Source organism: Somniosus microcephalus, chromosome 11 (genome assembly GCF_052327205.1).
Source record: "Somniosus microcephalus isolate GS21.2 chromosome 11, FLI_Smic_1.0, whole genome shotgun sequence".
NCBI classification, from domain to species: Eukaryota; Metazoa; Chordata; class Chondrichthyes; order Squaliformes; family Somniosidae; genus Somniosus; species Somniosus microcephalus.
In genome coordinates this window covers 145319101-145342618 of record NC_140997.1, presented here as the reverse complement: position 1 = coordinate 145342618, position 23518 = coordinate 145319101, and the positions used below count along the sequence as shown (strand labels likewise).

Here is a 23518-nt window from a genome sequence, read left to right as displayed (position 1 = left end):
TGGTTGGAGAGATGGTGCAGAGGGAGGGCTTCAGATTCCTAGGACATTGAGACCGGTTCTGGGGGAGGTGGTACCTATACAGGCCGGACAGGTTGCACCCCAACAGGGCCGGAACCAATGTCCTCGCTGTTGGAGAGGTTTAAACTAATTTGGCAGGGGGATGGGCACCAGGATGTAGCAGTAGATAGGAGAAACAAAGTGCACAAAGGATTGGGAGAGACAGATAGCACTAGAGTAAGAAATAGTACGGTATTAGGTGGGGTCAGATTAAGAGAGAATACAAGAAGGTCTAAGATAGGTTTACAGTGCATGTGTGTAAATGCACGAAGCGTGGTAAATAAGGTTGGTGAGCTGTAGGCGCAAATAGCCACATGGGAATATGATGTTGTGGCAATAACGGAGACCAGGCTCAAAAAAGGGCAGGATTGGGTTTTAAATATTCCTCGATATAAGGCGTTCAGGAAAGATAGGGAAGGAAAGAAAGGAGGTGGGGTGGCAGTATTGGTTAAGGAGAATGTTAGTGCTGGAGAGAGAGGATGTCCTGGAGGGGTCAAAGATAGAATCTATTTGGTTAGAGTTAAGAAATAATAGAGGTGCCATTACACTACTAGGTGTATTCTATAGGCCACCAACTAGTGGGAAAGATATAGAGGAGCAAATTTGCAGGGAAATTACAGAGAGGTGCAAGAACTAGAGTAATAATGGGTGACTTCAATTATCCTAATATAGACTGGGATAATAATAAAGAACTTTCTTGATCAGTAGGTTTCTGGCCCAACAAGGAAGGAGGCATTGCTGGATCTGGTTCTGGAGAATGAGGTGGGTCAAGTGGAGCAAGTGTCAGTAGGGAGCATTTAGGGAACAGTGATCATAGTGTCATAAGGTTTAGATTAACGATGGAAAAGGACAGGGAGTAATCTAGAGTAAAAATGCTTAATTGGGGGAAGGCAAATTTCAGTGGGTTGAGAACAGATCTAGCCCGGGTAAATTGGAATCAAAGATTGGCAGGCAAAACTGTAATCGCACAATGGGCTGCCTTTAAAGAGGAGATAGTTCGGGTACAGTCAACAAGGGGGAAATGTAGGGCAACTAAAGCCAGAGCTCCCTGGATGACTAAAGAGATAGAGAGTAAGGTGAAGCAGAAAAAGAGTGTGTATGACAGATGTCAGGTTGGGATTACAAGTGAGAATCAGGCTGAATATAGAAAATGAAGAGGGGAAGTGAAAAAGAAAATAAGAGGGGCAAAGAGAGAGTATGAGAATAGATTGGCAGCTAACTTAAAAGGGAATTCAAAAGAAATGATAATCAGGGACAAAGTTAACAGTCACTTGGACAAATGTAGATTAATTAAGGAAAGCCAGCACGGATTTAGGCATGGTTAAAGGCAAATTTAACTAACTTGATCGAGTTTTTTGATGAGGTAACAGAGAGGGTTGATGAGGGCAATGCGGTTGACGTGTATATGGACTTCCGAAAGGCGTTCGACAAAGTGCCACATAATAGGCTTGCCAGCAAAGTTGAAGCCCATGGAATAAAAGGGACAGTGGCAGCATGGATACGAAATTGGCTAAGTGACAGGAAACAGAGAGTAGTGGTGAACAGTTGTTTTTCGGACTGGAGGAAGGTATACAGTGGTGTTCCCCAGGGGTCGGTACTAGGACCACTGCTATTCTTGATATATATTAATGATTTGGACTTAGGTGTACAGGGCACAATTTCAAAATTTACAGATGACACAAAACTTGGAAGGATAAAGTGAACATTGGGGAGGATAGTGATAGACTTCAAGAAGACATAGATAGGCTGGTGAAATGGGCAGACACGTGGCAGATGAAATTTAACGCAGAAAAGTGCGAAGTGATACATTTTGGTAGGAAGAACGAGGAGAGGAAATATAAACTGAAGGGTACAATCCTAAAGTGGGTGCATGAACAGAAAGACCTGGGGGTATATGTGCACAAATCGTTGAAGGTGGCAGGGCAGGTTGAGAAAGTGGTTAGAAAAGCATAAATAGAGGCATAGAGTACAAAAGCAAGAAAGTTATGATTAAACTTTATAAAACACTGGTTTGGCCTCAACTGAAGTATTGTGTCCAATTATGGACACTGTACTTAAGGAAGGATGTGACGGCCTTAGAAAGGGTGCAGAAAAGATATACGAGAATGATTCCAGGAATGAGGGACTTCATTTACATGGATGGACTGGAGAAGCTGGGGTTGTTCTCCTTAGAGCAGAGAAGGTTGAGAGGAAATTTGATAGAGGTGTTCAAAATCATGAGGGGTCTGGACAGAGTAGATAGAGAGAAACTGTTCCCATTGTCGGAAGAGTTGAGAACCAGAGGACACAGATTTAAGGCGATTGGCAAAAGAACCAAAGGCAACATGAGGAAAAACATTTTTACGCAGCGAGTGGTTAAGATCTGGAATGCACTGCCTGAAAGAGTGGTTGGAGGCAGATTCAATCATGGCTTTCAAAAGGAAGTTGGATAAGTACCTGAATGAAAAAAATTTGCAGGGCTACGGGGAAAGGGTGGGGGAGTGGGACTAGCTGAAGTGCTCTTGCAGAGAGCCGCACAGGCCGAATGGCCTCCTTTTGTGCTGTACCTATCTATGATTAATACGTTCCTTAAAACCTACCTCTCTGACCAAGCTTTTGTCATCTGCCCTAATTTCTCCTTATGTGGATCGGTGTCAAATTATTTGTCTTATAACACTCCTATGAAGCACCTTGGGACGTTTTACTACATTAAAGGCGCTATATAAATACAAGTTGTTGTTGTAGAGAAAAGCGCTTCCGCTTGTTCAGTTATTCTTCATAGTTATAACCTCTCAGTTCTGTTAACATCCTTATAAATCTTATTAGCATTTGCTCCAGTGCCTCTATCGTTTTGTAATATGGAGACTGGAACTGTGACTGGTACTCTGTGTGGTCTAACCAATGTTCTATATGAGTCTAACATAACTTCTCTGCTTTTCAATTCTATACATCTAGAAATGAACCCCAGTGCTTTGTTTGCACTTTTTATGGCTTTGTTAACCTGCATTGATACATTTATTGATTTGTGTATCTGTACCCCTAGATCCCTTTGCTCCTCTGACCCATTTAGACTCTTAGGCCTGAATTTTAATACTTTGGTGGGTTGGGCCCGGAGTGCTTGGAAGCGGTCGGGAAACCCAGCAGAACGGGTTCCCCATAGGCCCTGCCAAATTTAACGGCAGGGCCTGATTTGCATTGGCAGCCTCTGTTTCCCACCTGCAGCCAGCCAGATTGAGTTGCTGGCTGGCTGCGGGCGGGTACGTGTGTGGCACTAGGCCGCAAAGAGGAGGGAGGGAGGTATTGCCTGGGGGCTCGGTGTGGTGGGGGGGGTGGTCGAGCGGGCAGAGGAGCATGGGGTGTGGACCGGGAGCACATTGGAGGACCGAAGTGGCTGATCGGGGGGGCCGGAGGATTCCTATAAAGTTGTGCTGGTTTTCGGTTCACAAACTCACATTAGTAATTTTCTGAATTATAGAGAATCAATGAACTGGGATGGCAAATATTTGCTCTAAATTCCTTCTACTGGTATAGATACAAAATAAAATTAAATTTTGCTAAGTCGTTGAGTATTTAAATTACAATCGCAATGTAAAAAAAACTCAAGGGCTCTACATCACTCCAATCCTCCTGCCTCGGTGACTCCCTGAGTTTTATTTCATTTGCATTATCTTCCATTAGTTAGCTCATCCCAGAACTGCCCATCACTCGCATTCTCCTGCCTCGATCAGGTGAAATTCATCCATTCTCCACCGAGGACAAGAGGGGTGCTCTGTTCTTCTGTTTGTCATCCTCCTCAGTCCCAAAACTATACAAAGGTGAATATTAACTAGAATCATCTTACAGCAAGGCATCTAACAAGGCAAAGGAATACACAATGAATGGTAAGATCCTAGGAAGGACAGAGGATCAGAGGGACCTTGGTGTGCATGTACATCGATCCCTGAAGGCAGCAGGACAGGTAGATAAGGTAGTTAAGAAGGCATATGGGATACTTGCCTTCATTAGCCGAGGCATAGAATATAAGAGCAGGGAGGTTATGATGGAGCTGTACAAAACACTAATTAGGCCACAGCTGGAGTACTGTGCGCAGTTCTGGTCGTCACACTATAGGAAGGATGTGATTGCATTGGAGAAGGTGCAGAGGAGATTCACCAGGATGTTACCTAGGCTGGAGTGCTTCAGCTATGAGGAGAGACTGGACAGGCTGGGGTTGTTTTCCCTGGATCAGAGAAGGCTGAGGGGGGACCTGATTGAGGTGTACAAAATTATGAGGGGCATAGATAGGATAGATAGAAAGGAACTTTTCCCCTTAGTAGAGGAGTCAATAACCAGGGGGCATAGTTTCAATGTAAGGGCAGGAGGTTTAGAGGGGATTTGAGGAAAAACTTTTTCACCCAGAGGATGGTTGGAATCTGGAACTCATTGCCTGAAAGGGTGGTAGAGGCAGGAACCCTCAACATTCAAGAAGCATTTAGATGAGCACTTGAAACGCCATAGCATACAAGGCTACGGACCAAGTGCTGGAAAATGGGATTAGAATAGACAGGGCTTGATGGCCGGCATGGACACGATGGGCCGAAGGGCCTCTTTCTGTGCTGTATGTCTCTATGAGCACTGAAGGAGGCCATTCGGCCTGTCGTATCTGCACCGGCTCTTTGAAACAGAGCCAGCTCCTTGAAAACTACTAGTACGATAGCAAAATACTGCAGATCAAACCCGAAACGTCAACTCAAATTTCTCTCCACGGATGTTGCCTGACTTGCTGAGTTTTTCCAGCATTTTCTGTTGTTATTCCTTGAAAACTACTGTTCATTCAGTTTTTTTTTTACTGCAGACTGTTGCTTTTTGTGTATTCTGATGTCTATAATATAGCCTTGTGTACTTCAAAGCAAGAGTTCAAATAACTGAAACAGAAGTAAAGCTATGTACACCCAAAGCAAAAATTTTGAGCCAGTTTTACCAGGGTGGGGGGGGGGGCGGCAGGAGGAGCACGGGGGGAGAGGTAGACGACATTGGGGGGGCCAGAGGAGCATGGGAAGCAGGGGGATCAGAGGAGCATGGGAAGCAGGGGGCCAGAGGAGCATGGGAAGCAGGGGGCCAGAGGAGCATGGGAAGCGGGGAATCAGAGGAGCATGGAAAGCAGGGGGCCAGAGGAGCATGGGAAGCGGGGAATCAGAGGAGCATGGAAAGCAGGGGGCCAGAGGAACGTGGGAAGCGGGGAATCAGAGGAGCATGGAAAGCAGGGGGCCAGAGGAGCATGGAAAGCAGGGGGCCAGAGGTGCATGGGAAGCGGGGGGCCAGAGGAACATGGGAAGCAGGGGGCCAGAGGAGCATGGGAAGCGGGGAATCAGAGGAACATGGGAAGCAGGGGGCCAGAGGAACATGGGAAGCAGGGGGCCAGAGGAGCATGGGAAGCAGGGGGCCAAAGGAACATGGGAAGCAGGGGGCCAGAGGAGCATGGGAAGCAGGGGGCCAGAGGAGCATGGGAAGCGGGGAATCAGAGGAGCATGGAAAGCAGGGGGCCAGAGGAGCTTGGGAAGCGGGGAATCAGAGGAGCATGGGAAGCAGGGGGCCAGAGGAGCATGGGAAGCAGGGGGCCAGAGGAGCATGGGAAGCAGGGGGCCAGAGGAACATGGGAAGCAGGGGGCCAGAGGAGCATGGAAAGCAGGGGGCCAGAGGAGCATGGGAAGCAGGGGGCCAGAGGAGCATGGGAAGCAGGGGGCCAGAGGAGCATGGGAAGCAGGGGGCCAGAGGAGCATGGAAAGCAGGGGGCCAGAGGAGCATGGGAAGCGGGGAATCAGAGGAGCATGGGATGCAGGGGGCCAGAGGAACATGGGAAGCAGGGGGCCAGAGGAGCATGGGAAGCAGGGGACCAGAGGAGCATGGGAAGCAGGGGGCCAGAGGAGCATGGGAAGCGGGGAATCAGAGGAGCATGGAAAGCAGGGGGCCAGAGGAGCTTGGGAAGCGGGGAATCAGAGGAGCATGGGAAGCAGGGGGCCAGAGGAGCATGGGAAGCAGGGGGCCAGAGGAGCATGGGAAGCAGGGGGCCAGAGGAACATGGGAAGCAGGGGGCCAGAGGAGCATGGGAAGCGGGGAATCAGAGGAGCATGGAAAGCAGGGGGCCAGAGGAGCATGGGATGCAGGGGGCCAGAGGAACATGGGAAGCAGGGGGCCAGAGGAGCATGGGAAGCAGGGGACCAGAGGAACATGGGAAACAGGGGGCCAGAGGAACATGGGAAACAGGGGGCCAGAGGAGCATGGGAAGCAGGGGGCCAGAGGAGCATGGGATGCAGGGGGCCAGAGGAACATGGGAAGCAGGGGGCCAGAGGAACATGGGAAGCAGGGGACCATTGGAGCATGGGAAGCAGGGGGCCAGAGGAACATGGGAAACAGGGGGCCAGAGGAGCATGGGAAGCAGGGGCCAGAGGAACATGGGAAGCAGGGGGCCAGAGGAACATGGGAAGCAGGGGGGCAGAGGAGCATGGGAAGCAGGGGACCAGAGGAGCATGGGAAGCAGGGGGCCAGAGGAGCATGGGAAGCAGGGGGCCAGAGGAGCATGGGAAGCGGGGAATCAGAGGCCGAGAGAGAGAGAGGTTCTCCGATCACAGGGAGTGGGTTAGGCAGAGACCCTGGATTCACGAGGTAAGTGTAAAAGCGCTTGCATCCTGGGTCCAGCAGCCCTCGCCTTCCATTAGTTGGCAGGTTTCATGAGGCCTGCAAAACCCGACCAGCCACAGTTAAATTTAAAATGATAGTTAAACCTGAGGCATGCCAGCCTCATTATAATATTTAAATAGGGAACTCTAAAGCTTCAGGTGGAAGTGTTTCCTCGGAGCGGGATAGCTGCCCGCCCACCCCGCTGCCCCCCAGCCCGCCTGCGTTAAAATCGGAAGTGGGCGGGTTGGAGGCGGGTTCTGGTCGGGATTCAGATTTTTAACACTTTAACTTCCCGTCTGACCCCGAGCCACCTGCTTTTTTTGAGGGTTAAAATTCCCCCCTTATTTTCCAAGGAGTAGGTGGCCTCCTTATTCCTCCTACCAAAATGCACCACCTTGCACTTACCTATATTGAAATGCATTTGTCATTTACACACCCATTGGTCTCTGCGTCCCTGGGTAAGGAAGGGGGGAATCAACTAAGGATCCCACTCCTGACTGCTATTCAGCAAATAGTTGGAGAGGATTAGGCTTAGCTGTGATGCTCCCCACCCCTGGAGATCAGACAGCCTGCTAATGCTCACTCTGCATAGTCGCACAGGATCAATGGGCAAGGCATTTGAGCTCTTGGCGCCCGTGAAACTGTACCGCATGGGTTCCCGCCTTCACGAGAAAGGAGATTGGGAGAAAAATTGGAGGAGGAACAAAACACTTGTTAAATTAAAGCAATGTGAGGATTTCCTTTCCTTAGGGCAGCCTGGACCTGCTATAAACATCTTTGAGCTGTGGAAAAGAAACCTAATACAGGTGCACAATCCCTTATCCGAAACCCTTGGGGCCAGGTGTGTTTCGGAATTCGAAATTTTTCGGATTTCAGAACGGTATTACGGTAACACCCTAGCGGGGGTCTGGGCAGCACCCCGTAAGCAAACACATTAATATTCCTGCAGCGAACCTTATGAATATTTACACTGAGTGAGATAAATAAAGACTATAAATAGTATTACAGCCTCACACCTGGGTGGGTCAAGCATCGGCCGCGTCGGGTCATGTTTGGCGCCACTCGGGTCATGTCGTGCACACGAGTGACGCTCCACGAAAAAACTTTCGGTTTTCAGAGCTTTTCGAATTTCGGAATTGCGGATAAGGGATTGTGGACCTGTACAGTGAGTTACAGGGGGGATTCGGTATTGGGGAGACACAGGCTACACGTAATGTAAATCAGCCATGGGATCCAGAGTGGGTCCCAGTGAGGTGTTACTGGGTGCCTCAATCTCATGAGTCGCTTCTTTTAAAGCACAAGTCAGGGATAGTAAGCACCTTTTGGCCCATCAGAGTTCATCCCTCTAGGACATTAATTCTCTCCATACAATGTCACTTGGTTTTAGTGATCACTGTTGGTAATCCATCTGTCCTTGCCAAAACCATACCCATATATATCTGTGTGGCTGCATTTGTTTGATAATCATTGGGGTTTGATTATATTGATCAGATTTACCTCAAATCATCGTGTATTGTTACAGGACAAACATTTTCACAGCTTATTCTGTGAACAAGTTTTGAAATTATTTTCCTGTCCCAAAACTATGAACAGTAATTAGCAATCTAGTGCTTCTAATCTGTTTGTGGTAAAATGGAACAGGTTTCACTTCACAAACATGAACTTTGCAAAGCAAATACTTCCACCTGAAGCTTTAGAGTTCCCTTTTAGACCTGAAAATTTTCAGAGGGAAAAGAGAATACTTTTAGAGCGCTTCAGGACCACCTGAGTCCTGATGTTCTGTCTCTTCCCAGCCGTCTGCTTTACCAAGTCCTGATCTGCTTTTCCCTGCCTATTAGCCACTTCCTGAATTCTTCACTGCAGTCTGTAGCTGTGGTTGACAAATGCTGACAGGAGGTTACACTGGTATTGAAGTACTTGGTACATTAGATCAAAGGACCCAAGATTGGCATGTGCGTGGACTGTTTGAATCCATGCACCACAGATCTGGTGATTATTCAGCAATGATTATTCAGTAATAGTGATCAAGCGCTGACCTGTCCAAATCAATAATGTGGACTGAAAAAACTCTTCAACTGTGTGTCAAATATTTATCACTCTTTGAGTGAAGAAGCTTTTCCTGATATATCTGTTTAAAATTTACTTTTCATTAATTACTCATTGTGCTGTGGTCTTCCTTTGAATGACCTTCTTTGTAATTAAAAGTTTTACACCTGCTGCTTGTTTGATGCTACTGTAGGTTGTGGGAAAGTGTTGGACATATGAAACATGAATGTAAATACAGAGTATCCTGATTGGTTTTCATTTCACATTCACAAAACAAAACAGTCAAAGTACACAAGCACACACAGTGTACTTCACTATATCTTGCAAATTCCCATTCGCAAGTAAAAAAAATCTCAATTATTATCCTTCCACCCTGAACCCCAACCTTGCCCATCATTAGCATCGTCTTCTCACCCTCAGACCTGCAGTTTCTCCAAACCCATGTTACTCCGTATTCATCTGGACAAGGGAGGCTCATATGCAGGCCTTCTGCATGTTAGACCTCTACTCCTGCTTAGAACTGGTTCCCCAGCCTGCCCTCACCTCCTCCCACTTGCTTCTCCATACTGAGGGAGTCCTGCACTGTCGAAGGTGTGCCATCTTTCAGATGAGGCGTTAAGGCCGGACCGGAAGCGGGAGAAGCAGGCCCGGGCTGTCGGACCGTGGAGGCCGCGGCGACCGGAGGATGTGTTCGGCAAGTCGGGCGGAGGCAGCACAGCGCATCGAGCAGCAGCAGCAGCCACGACGACTCGCAGTCCGACTGGGAGGAGGGGAGCCGGGAATGGTGGCCAGAGGGTGAGCTGGAGAAGCAGGCCACCACATGTGGAGCCGAGCCAGCAACAGTGAGGAGGAGGCCGTGGTGACGAGGAGGACGGAGCGGCTGAGGGACATCATGCTCCCACTGCCACTGGATGCCAAAGAATTGACTTTCTGAACACGGCGCTGTAAAAATAGCTGACGTGTCCCTACGGGGAATAAGCATTCCATTGTATTGTACTAGTACATATGGCAAATAAAAATTGAATTGAACCGAGACCCCGTCTGCTCTCAGGTGGATGTAAAAGTTCCCACGGCACTATTTCGAAGAAGAGATGGGGAGTTCCCCCCCAGTGTCCTGGCCAATATTTATCCCTCAATCAACCTCACTAAAAACAGGTTGCTGTTTATTGGAACTTTCTGTACACAAATTGGCTGCTGCATTTCCTACATTACAACAGTGACTACACGTCAAAAGTACTTCATTAGCTGTAAAGCTCTTTGGGATGTCCTGAAAGGCACCATATAAATACAACTTTCTCTTGTCAGAGGTGTCACCTTTGATTAACCCAAGGTTTGATCTGTTTGGGTGGATCCCATGCCACACTTCAAAGAAGAGCAGGGATTCTTCTTGTGGCTGCCGTGTTTGCTTACCAAAACAACAGTGACTACACTTCAAAAATGTAATTAATTGGCTTTGAAAGGCTTTGGAACGTTCTGGGATGTGAAACGCGCTATATAAATGTAAGTCTGTTTTTTCTTTTGCCAATGGCTCACAACAATGAAAATGTGCCAAAGTGTGGAAATGCTGTGATTATTGCGATAATATTGTTAACCAAAGCTTCTGAGGCGAGTGTCTCGTCAACCCGTAAGTGCAACTTGTATAAACGGGCCCATGACGATTTTCAGGCTGCAGCAGATATTTCTCTCGTGTTTAGCATAGTATATAATATAAAAATGAAATAATACAAAATAAAGTGCTGTGAACCAACAGTAAATAGGAGAGGGAAAAGTGAATATTAATTTCCTACAAACAAGAATTTGACCTTGTACACACAAAATCTGACAACGTAGGGTTGCCCAGAGCTGAACAGAACACTTTTTTTTAATATAAGCTTGAACGGGCACAAGCTCTCTCATGTCCTAGTCTTAAGACACTGAAAAAATAATTACTAATACAAAAAGAAAATACTGCAGATGCTGGAAATCTGAAATAAAAACAGAAAATGCTGGAGAAACTCAGCAGGTCAGGCAGCATCTGTGAAGAGAGAAACAGAGTTAACATTTCAGGTCGATGACCTTTCGTCAGAACTGCACTGTCAGACTGTGAGACACATGCTATGACCTATAAATCAAGATTATTAAAAGCAAAAATTAAGTTGTAACAGGAATTTGGAAGAGCCGGTTTCTATAATTTACAGCATAAAGTCGCTAATTGCCATTGGCAAACTGATAAAAAGAAAAGTGACTCTTTGCAAATTCCCCATGACCAGCTTCTGTTGCACAAAAGTTTAATGTGAGGTTGAGCCCACCTCACAGAGCCTTCACATGTTCATTTCAGAGTGATGGAAAAAGAAGAATTCTTGCAATTGCCAGAGACTGCAGAATATACTCTCCCTGGGCATGGAGTTGACAGAGAGACGTCCCACGGGACACCCCCTGCCATGAGAATCAGGCAACTTATGTGCAGGTTTTGTAAGTGTTCAAGATTGTTTCTCGTCAGTCAAAAGATTTAGGAGTAGCTGACGGCCTTTTTTCTTGGACAGAACAAAACAGTTCTGACAATCCAACTACTAGGAATGATGATTTGTGTCTGTAGCATCCAGACCTAAGACGTAAAACATAGTTCTGCCATGATTCAAATAAGCAATAAAATAGTTGAGGTGATTGATTTGAGGCGCCATTCCTAGTAGACTGACCCCCCCCCCAATCAATGGCGGCACTTGCAAGGGGATTCAACATTGTAGCATGCTCATTCATTGTGTGGCTTGATGGATCGTACGTCCCCATCTCTCAGGGTCCTGAAGTCATCTGTAATGGTTGAGAGCTAGGTGCTTCTTGGCCTTCCAGGGGGTCTTCTGCTGGGATACAACAGTGTAGAGGCGCGCCCCCGGGCAATGAATGGGTGAAGCCCTTCCTGGGGAAACTCGGGTTGAATGGAATAAGTTGCTGTGAACCAACCGTATCTAGGAGAGGGAAAACTCTGATTCCATGCCAGAGCAGCACAGCCTCCTTATGCAAATCTGTCTGGGAGAAAGACATCTCTGATTTTAGATACTGGGCTGGATGGCCCATTAGCCTTGATAGGTAACCATCCTAGGGTATTCACGTCTGATTATCATTCACGTACCACATCCACTCGGCAAGTTGGCTGGGAAATCATTTGCCTAATTAATGGATTCCCTTCCAATACAAACTATAATAATCATCAAGTCATCATTTTTTTTTTTAAATGGACCTCAATGACATCAAACAGGACAGATTTTGGATTTGTCACTGTGCCTATTCATTGAAGGTTTGTGGTTTTGTGATGCTAACCAGATCATCAGGGATGATGTAATTCTCTAATAACATTTGCATTAACGTAGTGCCTTATCACATTGGAATGTCTCAAAGAGCTTCACGCAATGCATTACTTTGAAGTTCAGTGGCTGTTACTGTAGGGGAACGTGGTAGCCATTCTGGATCAGCAAACATCCCACAAGCAGCAATGAGATGAATGACTAGTTAAACTGTTTTTGGTGATGGCTGAAGGAGGAAGAGAGGGGTCTTGGTCAGGGCATTCTCTACTCTTGAATTAGTGCAGTGGAACGCCCACCAAACCAGGCAGATAGGACATTGCCTCATCTGGCTGACAACACCAACAATGATGTAGCACTTGCTCAGTCCTGCACGGGAGTGCCAGCCTAGATTGTTAGTCTTGGGGTGGGGCTTGGAACCACAACCTTCAGATATAGAGGCCGAGTGCGTTACCAACTGAGCCAATCCTGTCTTTTTTAATTTTTAGGAACCCTGTAAAGCCCAGTTTTGATCCTACTGTGTTCACATTGTATGAATAGAAAAGACAGCACTGAATATCGAGTGTCAGCTTGTGACTGCGGTGCCAGTGTTGTCTGCATCAGTGGGAGGGAGACCTTCCCAAACTGGTGGTCTTGCAGTCGACTTGGATGTCCCTTGGGACACTTGGAGCTGATACAATAGACCACATGCTACCCTGCGTGTGACATGAGCTAGCCAGTGAGCTACATGCATGTAACTTGCTCCAGCCCATGAGGTATGTGCATGTGACATGACATGACTTGCGAGCAATGCCCACATGACACGCTCCAGCATGGGAAGGCAGTGGAAAGTGTCCCTTGCAGCACATCTGTTCTGCTGTATTAGTGACAATATCTCTGAAGTTGAGGGCAATCTTGAGAAAATATTTTTTAGTCCCTGCTGAATATAGATTTATGTTTTGCCAAACCATAGCAATTATTCAGTGGGGAAGGACAGACAATAAGCCAAGTAGACTCTAGGTGGCCCTGTACACACTAAATAAAATGCAGCAGAGGTGACAAATGCACCGACTGTTACCTGCTGAATCAGCCACATCAATTTTGTACTTGTTGCTTTGGTAAAGTGTTCCTTTAAACTTCTTTATCATGTCCTGAAGTTGATTCAGTAATTCCAAACATGTATTACATTCTCACTCCTCCATTCTGTATTCTGAGTCTGATTGATGTATAATCCATTTCTACTTCCAGTATTGCAGCTTGGTAGGAGGACATTTCTTTATTAATTAATAAGGGATGCTCATTGCTAATCATTTATGTTTGATTATCGTATTCAGGAGGAACATGTTTGAAGTTGAATTTAATTATTTTTTATTTCACATTGTAAGAGAACAATCTGGGGAGGGGAAGGTTGCAAAATGAAATAAGAAGCCTTGACTCATGTACTGGTCTAATTATCGGAAAGGTGTGGGTTTGAAAGTCATGTTTAAATATTTTGTTCTCATTGTCCTCAGCTTATTATGTTTGCTTGCTTCTCCTGTCGTGACCACATTTCCTGAAGGCAGGTAGGCAAGCAAGCCCTGTACCAATGACATTCTTTCTCCTGCTTCATTCCCGGCACCCCCCCTCCTCCCTCCCCCACTCCATTCCTGAAGGCCTTGGCCTCTTGTTGATGTTCCAAAGGCTCTGGGTACTCTTCTGTAGCTCAGTCCTTTTTTTCATCTGTGAGCCTAGACTGTGGTTGTTAACGGGCTTTCTGGCCATGGAATGCACCATAGTGTGCCTGACATGCATTGGTACATTTCAGCAGGAGTAATTGGATAAAGATCGGGAGTGGGGACCTTGACCACTTGTTTCCTTCCCTTAGCCCTGAAGCTAATTGTGATACCCCTGTTGCCACCCTTTCTGAGATCAGCTAATTCAGCACAGACCAAATATCAAACCTGGGACCTCCCTGGTCTCTGTGCCTCAGCAACTCAATAGCTAAATTCACTAAGCTGTCAGGGTAGCCCTACCAGTGCCATTCTCTTGAGCTGTCCGCTAGGGGGCACATGGGAGCACGCTTAGTGTTGACTATCCATCCCACTTAATGGGAGCATCTGGCCTTCACTTGGGCCTCCCAGCGTTGGGCCAGCTTCCTATTGAAGTGAAGAAATTCTATGAGATCTTTCAGTGCTTGTGGTTCAGCAGCCCAATTGTTTGTAACTGAGCCAAATAAAATACCTGTTGTTAATTTGATTTCCTTTACATTTTACTTCTCTTTCAGCGAATTGTCAAATGTGAGCACAGGGAAAAGGAAAATGAGAGGACTGCTCAGGAAAAGGAGTTCTGAAAACAAACGGGCAAGGAAGTGAGCATTCCAACACGAAACATGACACAAGATTCCAATAAGAACTAGGACTCCCAGTTGCGTACAAAGAAAATGTATTTTTAACCAGAACATGATCAGTATTCCACAATAAGGAGTCCGCACGTGAGACTGAATATTCATATAAATGATCTCCAAAGTTTATTTTTAATGATTGTAAAAGGAGTGAGGGATATACTTGGAGTGTTATATGCCAGACTGTTTCACTGAAGGCTGAGCCATTGCAATTTGCCTGCAATTTTAAGGGTAAGTTCCTATAAATGTGCAAATAGCTGGAACAGTGGCACACAACTCACGTGACTGGAATCAGGGCTGGAATATATCCTCAGCATACATGTCATATTTCAATGAGGACATGACTAAGAATAATGTATTTAACTCACTGACCTTTTTTTTGTTTCCTGTTGCCTACTGCTCGCTACCTGTTTATATGTATGATGAGGCACAGAATTCTCCACATGGGCAAATTGTGGGAATGAACCCGTGTCTCAATACCTCCTTTTGCGCAGCCTTTTTAGAGCTTCAGTGCACTGTCGCTGCCTCTGTCCCCTTTCTCTGTGTCTTTTCTCTCTTCCATCTTTAACTGTAGCAAGGTCATTCCTGGAATTAATGCAAGGAATAATGTCCTTACAGTGGAATTGCTGGTCCACTCTATGCAAGAAGTGTATAGAAGTACATAGCCCCCCTGAAACTAAAAAAACAAAGGCTGCCTTTGGAAAAGGCATCCTGGGAGAGCCAAATGAATCAGCCAATGTTAAAATTATGAACCCCCTTTAAGGGTGAGTCTGAAATGCCTGCTATGAATTTGACCCATGGCCCTCCCACTGGTGTACTAGCACATGGTATGTCTCAACAGGTGACTGTGAAGAAATATACATATTTGAAAGAGGTCCAATAGTTATTAACTGTGTGTGTGTATAGAGTAGTCCAGTAGGATTGCAGTGTAGTTGTGTGAGTGTAATTCAGCCATTTAGTGTTCTGTATACATATTCTACTTGATCCGCTGAGGTGGGGTGGTCATAGAAATAGTGCAATTGGCATCATCACCCCTTGATTAGGGGGAGGAAAACTCAGCTGGGTTTCCCTCTCCTGATCACTAAGTGCATTTGTGTGGATAATGGGCGAGGACAGGTTTCAGATTTGGCCGAACTGCCTCCTGTGCCCCCTCCCCTGGATTAAAAAGACTGTTAATACACATTGTACCACTTGGGCGAGGTACAGGAATGAGGCCAAATTATTATTAAATTCAAAAAAATCATAACCCAGCAAAAGTCTTCAAAAACACTTCAAAAGAAAATTGGACAGAGAGAAGGAAAAAAAAACAAATGTAATTGGATTGGCATGGGATTTATTTATAGAAATGGAGGGAGGAAGTGAGGCAACAGCCACAGGTTATTGTTTTTATGAAATCACCTTGTCTTCAAAGTGAAACAACAGCACAGATCTCAATGTAACCACTTGTTTGGTTGCCAGTGTGTCTGTTTATTACTGGCAGGTTATGTTTTGGGTTGTGACCAGACAATTTTAGCTCGTACTCTAGTCTTTTTTAATGCATTCCAATTGAGGAATATTTCTTAATACAAGAGATTCCAAAAGACTGCGTTACCTCCCAAACAATCCTAGTTTTACCATGTGGTATTGACAAGCTGAGGTCCCATCTCTTTGAATATATGAAGTTCTCAGTGGACAAAGCCTCACACTAGATCCTTCAGTATTGTACTTATGAGAATAAGTGAGTGGCATGAATCTGATCCAAACTGGCTCATCTGGCACAAAGATAAAGGAATGGTTGGACCCCCAGCAAGGCATTTTCGTGACAGTGTTGCCTGAATTCCATGTAGCTCATGAGATTATTCCTTCCTTCCATCCATATCAATGTTTAATTTGAAGCTGAGGTTTAATTACATAAACTTGTGAAGAGTTTGCTAATATTATGCAACCAGTAAGTGTTCTACCCAACTATAATTTAGGGCATGTCACCAAACACAGGATTGATGTATTGGTCAGTATATTGTATTCCACTGTTGTCAATACATGATGAGAAAAATCACACCAAACCCCAAGTGCTTTACTGTGTGGTAGTCCTAATGCATCACCTCCAATTGCTCCCATTAAAACTACCACTGCCCGTGACAGACCTGTAATCACAACCTTAGTGTTATACAGCTCAGAATGCTCTCTCCGAACTTAACCCAAGTGTGAAAGGACAGATGTTCTACTGGTATTGCTGGGTCAAACCACACTTCAAATGGACTTAGGATAAAAATCTCTCACAGTGCCAGCTAGCAGAGAGAGCGCGCTCTCCTCCGCCTTGCTGTAAATAAAGTTAAGCGCCATTGCCAGAACATTAGGACCAAGATAAGTTAGTTTGAAACATGGTACATTTGAGATTTTCTTTTAGTAAAGCTGTAAGGAGCAATTTTGGCACTTTCACAATCATCATTTGTTTAAAGTTAGACCCTAATGAAACCTGCAAACATTGGCACAGTCTTGTCTGGCCTCTGCCTCAGACCATGAACAGATTTTTCTTGCCTCATAGTTGAAGTGTTACTCAGGCCAAATTATTCAACAGTAGAGGATAAAGGAAGGAAATTAAGTGTATTGTATAACCCAAGAGGTTATGAGTTCTGCATGCTGTAGTTCGTAGAGACTCTGTTTAAATAGACGTGTTTGCTGAGTAAATAGACTTTGTTGGCTGTAAAATAGACTCTGTCTGCTGTAAGTCCTGCCACAAGTCTCGCCTCTACATTATGTTTTTGTGTAATATTTCTCATTCTTTCATTAATTGTCCAATTGCTCTACAGACATTGCCCAGCATGCCACGGCACTGTAGAAATACTTCTTAAAATGACATAGCATTTGGGTTTGAGTTTGTTGATCGGTTTATCAAGTTTTTCGCTCCTAGGTTTTTTAAGAGGCTATGTCAGTCAGGGTTTGTTTGAATTTATTTGCTATCATCTTAAGGTGTCAGATCTCCTTAGTCTAAAAGAAATGAATGGCCTTAAGAGGTGCTTTATAAAGGGTGGAAAGCACCTTTATTGATCGATGCTTGTAGTGATTTCAACCATTGCATTGTCTATTGTTACTTAGATAATACAAACAAAGTGAGTATTAACACAACAGTATCAGCCAATGAGCTGGAGGCAGGGCGGGTCTTATGGTAGGACTGACAGCAAACAGAATCTATTTTATAGCAAACTCAGTCTATTTACTTAGCAAACACAGTCTCTACGAATTACAGCAAACAGAACTCATGACCAAAACTACAGCAGAGTCTCCTGATAAAACCAGGATTATTTCTCCAACAAAATGCAGTGAGTGGAGGATAGTTACATAATACATTTAAATTATGTGCTTAAAATCAATCCCAGTCAGTTACGGCAGTGCGGTTTCCAGTGCGTGATTGATGGGGGAATTACCCAATCATCTCCATTCTAACGGGGACTTGTGGTGTCACTATATGCAGCCTAATACAAAAGTACTATATATGGAGGTGAGTAATCAGCATTACCAGGCTTTTCATCTGTTGTCGTCATCAGTGTTGTGCAGGTGGTTCTTTGTGCGGCTTGCAAACTGAGATACTACAAATAAACCATCGCACAAACATATGTCCTTATTATAATTATCTGCTTTTGCCATTACTTACTTCTAGATTCAAACATACTCATGTTGGCAGTTGACAAACTGTTCGCATGCTGGATTGTCATAATTACAGCAATTCATTACAGCCTGAGTTGGAGAACATGCAGCTTTCCATTTAATTGGTGTTACAGGACAGCAGTTATGTGGACTTCAGTTCCTCTTTCCATGCAATTGCATTTCATTTTATTCCACTTCAGATTGTGACCAGCAAGATGGCCTGATAATGTAAACTGTGTCCTCTGTAATGATACTCATTCAATTAATCCTTACTCTCTTCATACTAATGATTACCATCAGTGGAGAGTTGTGAAGGTTAAAACCTGGAGGACTGCCACACCATCAAAAGCATGTGTTGATTATGAGAATACAAATTGTGTGCATTCTTGATGTTCAACCTTTGTAATAACTATTTGACATGAAATGAAAGAAGAAGAATCATTGTTCCAGATTTGAGAGATAACATGTAGTTTGAAAAATAGAAACTTCAGTGTCTCTTTCCAATGCCTGAATAGTTTTATATAACTCCTTTCTTCTGTGGCTTACGTAACTGGCAAATGTTTTTTAGACAGTAGCTTGTTCCTTTTAAATAAAGTGGATGATTTTGGTACAAGTATCTTCATCTCATCTTTAATAAGAAACAGAAAATGCTGGAAACACTCAGCAAGTTAGGCAGCACCTGTGGAGAGAGAAACAGAGTTAACGTTTCAGGTCGATGACCCTTCAGCAGAACCAGAAGATGTTCGAAAGGGACAGTTTTTAATCAAGTACAGAGCCAGGGAAAAGGGGGCAGGAAAAGAACAAAAGGGAAGGTCTGTGATGGGGTGGAGGCCAATGCAATTAAATGACAAGATGATGGTGCAAGGCAAAAAGGGGGTGGTAATATATAGAAACAAAAGATGGGTCCAGAGGAGGTGTAAATGGTTACAGCAGAATAACATCTTGTCTTTATTCCTTTTGAGTCTTGTTTTAGGTTGGGAACTTGTAGCAATTTGGGACAGTAATGCCTGAATTGTAGAACATAGTGTTAGTGACATTGGAAACGAGAGTCGCTAATACTCCATTGGGACTTCTTTATGAATGGAAGATTTATAGTTGCTTGGACAACATTGTCACGGTGGTACATTTACATGTGCACGTATTCAGTTTTCCAGTTAGATAACTGAAGATAGCCTTGCCAATAATTTCCACAGGTAATGGCTGCTTCTCTTAGACATTAATGACAGAATTCCTTCACTTTCTTGCAGCTTGATCCCATTTTCTCCCCTCAGACACTGACTCATGCCCAAATTGAGCATAATCTAGGCTGTCACTTCAGTACAGTACTGAGGGAGTGCTGCACTGTCAGAGATGCTACCTTTCGGGTGAATACATGAGCATACATGAAATCAAGGTCCTGTCTGCCTGTTCAGGCGGACATAAAAAAATCCAACAGCACCGTGAGTAAACAGAATGGGAGATTCTGTGAGTAAACAGGGCGGGAGATTCTGTGAGTAAACAGGGCAGGAGATTCTGTGAGTAAAGAGAGCGGGAGATTCTGTGAGTATAAAGAGCGGGAGATTCTGTGAGTAAACAGGGCGGGAGATTCTGTGAGTAAACAGGGTAGGAGATTCTGAGAGTAAACAGGGCGGGAGATTCTGAGAGTAAACAGAGCGGCTGGAGCGGCGGACCATAGAAACATAGAAGATAGGAGCAGGAGTAGGCCATTCGGCCCCTCAAGCCCGCTCTGCCATTCAATGAGATCCTGGCTGATCATCCAAATTCAGTACCCTGTCCCTGCTTTCTCCCCATATCCCTTGATCCCTTTAGCCTCACGAAATATATCCAACTCCTTCTTCAATATATTTAATGAATTGGCCTCAACTGCCCTGTGTGGCAGAGAATTCCACAGGTTCACCACTCTCTGGGTGAAGAAATTCCTCCTCATCTCAGTCCAAAATGGCTTACCCCTTATCCATAGACTGTGACCCCTGGTTTTGGACTCCCCTGCCATCGGGAACATCCTTCCTGCATCTAGTCTGTCTAGTCCTGTTAGAATTTTGTAAGTTTCAATGAGATCCCCTCTCATTCTTCTAAACTCTAGCGAATCTAAGCCTAATCGACCCAATCTCTCCTCATACGTCATTCCTGCCATCCCAGGTATCAGTCTGGTGAATCTTCGCTGCACCCTCCCCATGGCAAGAAGATCCTTCCTCAGATAAGGCGACCAAAACTCAGTGTGTGATCTCACCAAGGCCCTGTACAACTGCAGCAAGACATCCCTGCTCCTGTACTCAAATCCTCTCGCTATGAAGGCCAACATGCCATTTGCCTTCTTAACCGCCTGCTGCACCTGCATGCTTACCTTCAGCGACTGGTGCACAAGGACACCCAGGTCTCGTTGCACTTCCCCTTTTCCCAATCTATTGCCATTCAGTAAATAATCTGTCTTCCTGTTTTTGCCACCAAAGTGGATAACCTCACATTTATCCACATTATACTGCATTTGCCATGCATCTGCCCAATCACCCAACCTGTCCAAATCATACTGGAGTTTCTCTGCATCCTCCTCACAGCACACACGCCCACCCAGCTTTGTGTCGTCTGCAAACTTGGAGATATTACATCTAGTTCCCTTGTCTAGATCATTTATATATATATTGTGAATAGCTGGGATCCTAGCACCGATCCCTGCGGTACCCCACTAGTCAGTACCTGCCAGTCGGATAAAGTCCCGTTTATTCCAACACTTTGCTTCCTGTCTGTCAACCAGTTCTCTATCCAAGACAGTACCTTACCCCCAATCCCATGTGCTTTAACTTTACACGCTAATCTCTTATGCGGGACCTTATCGAAAGCCTTCTGAAAGTCCAAATACATACACCACATCCACTGGTTCTCCCTTATCTATACCAGTTACATCCTCAAAAAATTCCAATAGATTAGTCAAGCATGATTTACCTTTTGTAAATCCATGTTGACTTTGTCTGATCCCGTCACTGTTTTCCAAGTGCTCTGCTATTACATCTTTTAGAATGGACTCTAGCATTTTCCCCACTACCGATGTCAGGCTTGCCGGTCTATAATTCCCTGTTTTTTCCTCTACCACCCTTTTTAAATAGTGGGGTTACATTAGCTATCCTCCAATCCATGGGAACTGTTCCAGAGTCTATAGAATTTTGGAAGTTGACCAGCAATGCATCTACTATTTCTAGGGCCACTTCCTTAAGTACCCTAGGGTGTAGATTATCAGGCCCTGGGGATTTATCGGCCTTCAATCCCGTCAATATCCCTAACACCATTTTCCTACAAATACTGATATCATTCAATTCCTCCCTCTCATTAGACCCTATGTTCCCCGATATCTCTGGGAGGTTATTTGTGTCCTCCTTTGTGAAGACAGAACCAAAGTATGTATTTAATTGGTCTGCCATTTCTTTGTTCCCCATTATAAATTCCCCTGATTCTGACTGCAAGAGACCTACGCTTGACTTCACCAATCTTTTTCTCTTCACATATCTATAGAAGCTTTTACAGTCAGTTTTTATGTTCCCTGCAAGCTTACTCTTATAATCTATTTTCCCCCTCTTAATTAATCCCTTTGTCCTCCTTTGCTGAATCCTAAGCTGCTCCCAATCCTCAGGTTTGCTACTTTTTCTGGCCAAATTATATGTCCTCTCCTTGGATCTTATGCTGTATCTAATTTCCTTTGTTAGCCACGGTTGAGTCACCTTTTTTGTTTTATTTTTATGCCAAACAGGGATGAACAAATGCTGTAGTTCATCCATGCGATCTTTAAATGTTTGCCATTGCCTATCCACCGTCAACCCTTTAAGTAGCGTTCCCCAATCCATCCTAGCCAACTCGTGCCTCATACCATCATAGTTTCCTTTATTTAAATTCAGGACCCTAGTCTCTGAGTCAACTACTTCACTCTCCATTTTAATGAAGAATTCATATTATGATCGCTCCGACCCAAGGGGCCTTGCACAACAAGATTGCTAATTAATCCTTTCTCATTACATAATACCCAGTCTAAGATGGCCTGATCTCTAGTTGGTTCCTCGACATATTGGTCCAGGAAACCATCCCGTATACACTCTAGGAATTCCTCCTCCACAGTATTGTTACTAATTTGGTTAGCCAATCTATATGTAGATTAAAGTCACCCATGATAACTGCTGTGCCCTTATTGCACGCGTCTCTAATTTCCCGTTTAATGCCATCCCCAACCTCAGCATTACTGTTTGGGGGTCTGTATACAACTCCCACTAACATTTTCTGCCCCCTGGTATTTCTCAGCTCTGCCCATACAGATTCCACATCATCAGAGCTAATATCCTTGTGTTAATCTCCTCTTTAACCAGCAATGCTACCCCACCTCCTTTTCCTTTTTTCCTGTCCTTCCTGAATATTGAATACCCCTGGATGTTGAATTCCCAGTCTTGGTCACCCTGGAGCCATGTGTCCGTAATCCCAATTATATCATATCCATTTACATCTATTTGCGCAGCTAATTCATCCACTTAACTACGAATGCTCCTCACATTAAGACACGAAGGGGGAGAAATTTGGTTGTTAGCGCCACCGATTAATGCCTAAAGAGGCCGAGAAGTGGGGCGCTAGCCAATTTCCGGGCGGGTGCAAGGCGCCTAGCGCCTCGCCCCATATTGACCATGCATTTTGCGCCGGCGCTAAATCTTAGCGCGCGCTCGCGGGCGCAGGCTGATCATGACGTCATTCCATGGTGCAACGTCTTTTTAGCACCCCGGACCGGAAATTGGGTGGCGCCCGCCTCTGTTGCGCCTGCCACTAATAGTGACAGCTCACTGGAACGTTCCCCAGGCACTCTCGGAGTAGGGGGGCGCTGTTTAAAGGGGACACCAGTGGTCTGAAAACGTCAGCCCTTTTGTGAACGCAACTTGTTGGCTGGTTTGATACAGTTGAGCAGCTGAAGTGCTAGAGCCTTATTGCCATTCAACCAGCGGTGCCAGAGGACCTTTAGCCTTGTCAACATTACCTAGCTGCTGGTAAGAGCTTACAACCTTTACCTTCATCACTTATTATGGGGGCTGCTTTGCAAGGGAACAACCTGCTGCTAGAACATCTTGAGAGGGCACAGAGACGGAGGGAGAAAGGGCCAGGAGTGGCCAGACGGAGGAGGACCAACAGACGTCGCCACACCAGACCTTATGCAGCGAGGGTTTTCAGACAGCAGTCCTACCACAACATGTCGGAGGAGCAGAGTGTCAGAAGGCTGCGATTCCATAAGGAGGCGGTGACTGAGCTGTGCCAGCTGCTTCAGGATGATCTGCCGCACATACGGTGCAGGACATCTCTGTCGGTGCCTGTAAAGGTTACTGTTGCCCTCAATTTCTTTGCCAGTGGCTCCTTTCAGGCCGCGACTAGGGACATAGCTAACATTTCCCAGTTTGCGGTGCATTGCTGCATCCGCCAAGTTACAGATGCCCTATATAACAGGCGGCGGCAATTTATTTCGTTCCCGTTCACACCAGAGAAGCAGCAGGAGCGTGCAGAAGGC

The 23518-nt window shown here is 45.3% G+C and overlaps 1 protein-coding gene across 1 annotated transcript in view; it reads left to right on the top strand.

Moving 5' to 3' along the window:
- Window positions 1–18613, top strand: part of rad18 (RAD18 E3 ubiquitin protein ligase) — a 358590-nt gene extending 339977 nt beyond the window's left edge. The window contains exon 9 of the mRNA XM_086001346.1: window positions 14257–18613. Within this exon, the coding sequence (XP_085857472.1) occupies window positions 14257–14344 (88 nt within the window). The 3' untranslated portion in view covers window positions 14345–18613. The remainder of the gene's footprint in view (window positions 1–14256) is intronic.
- Window positions 18614–23518: the final 4905 nt, after the last annotated feature.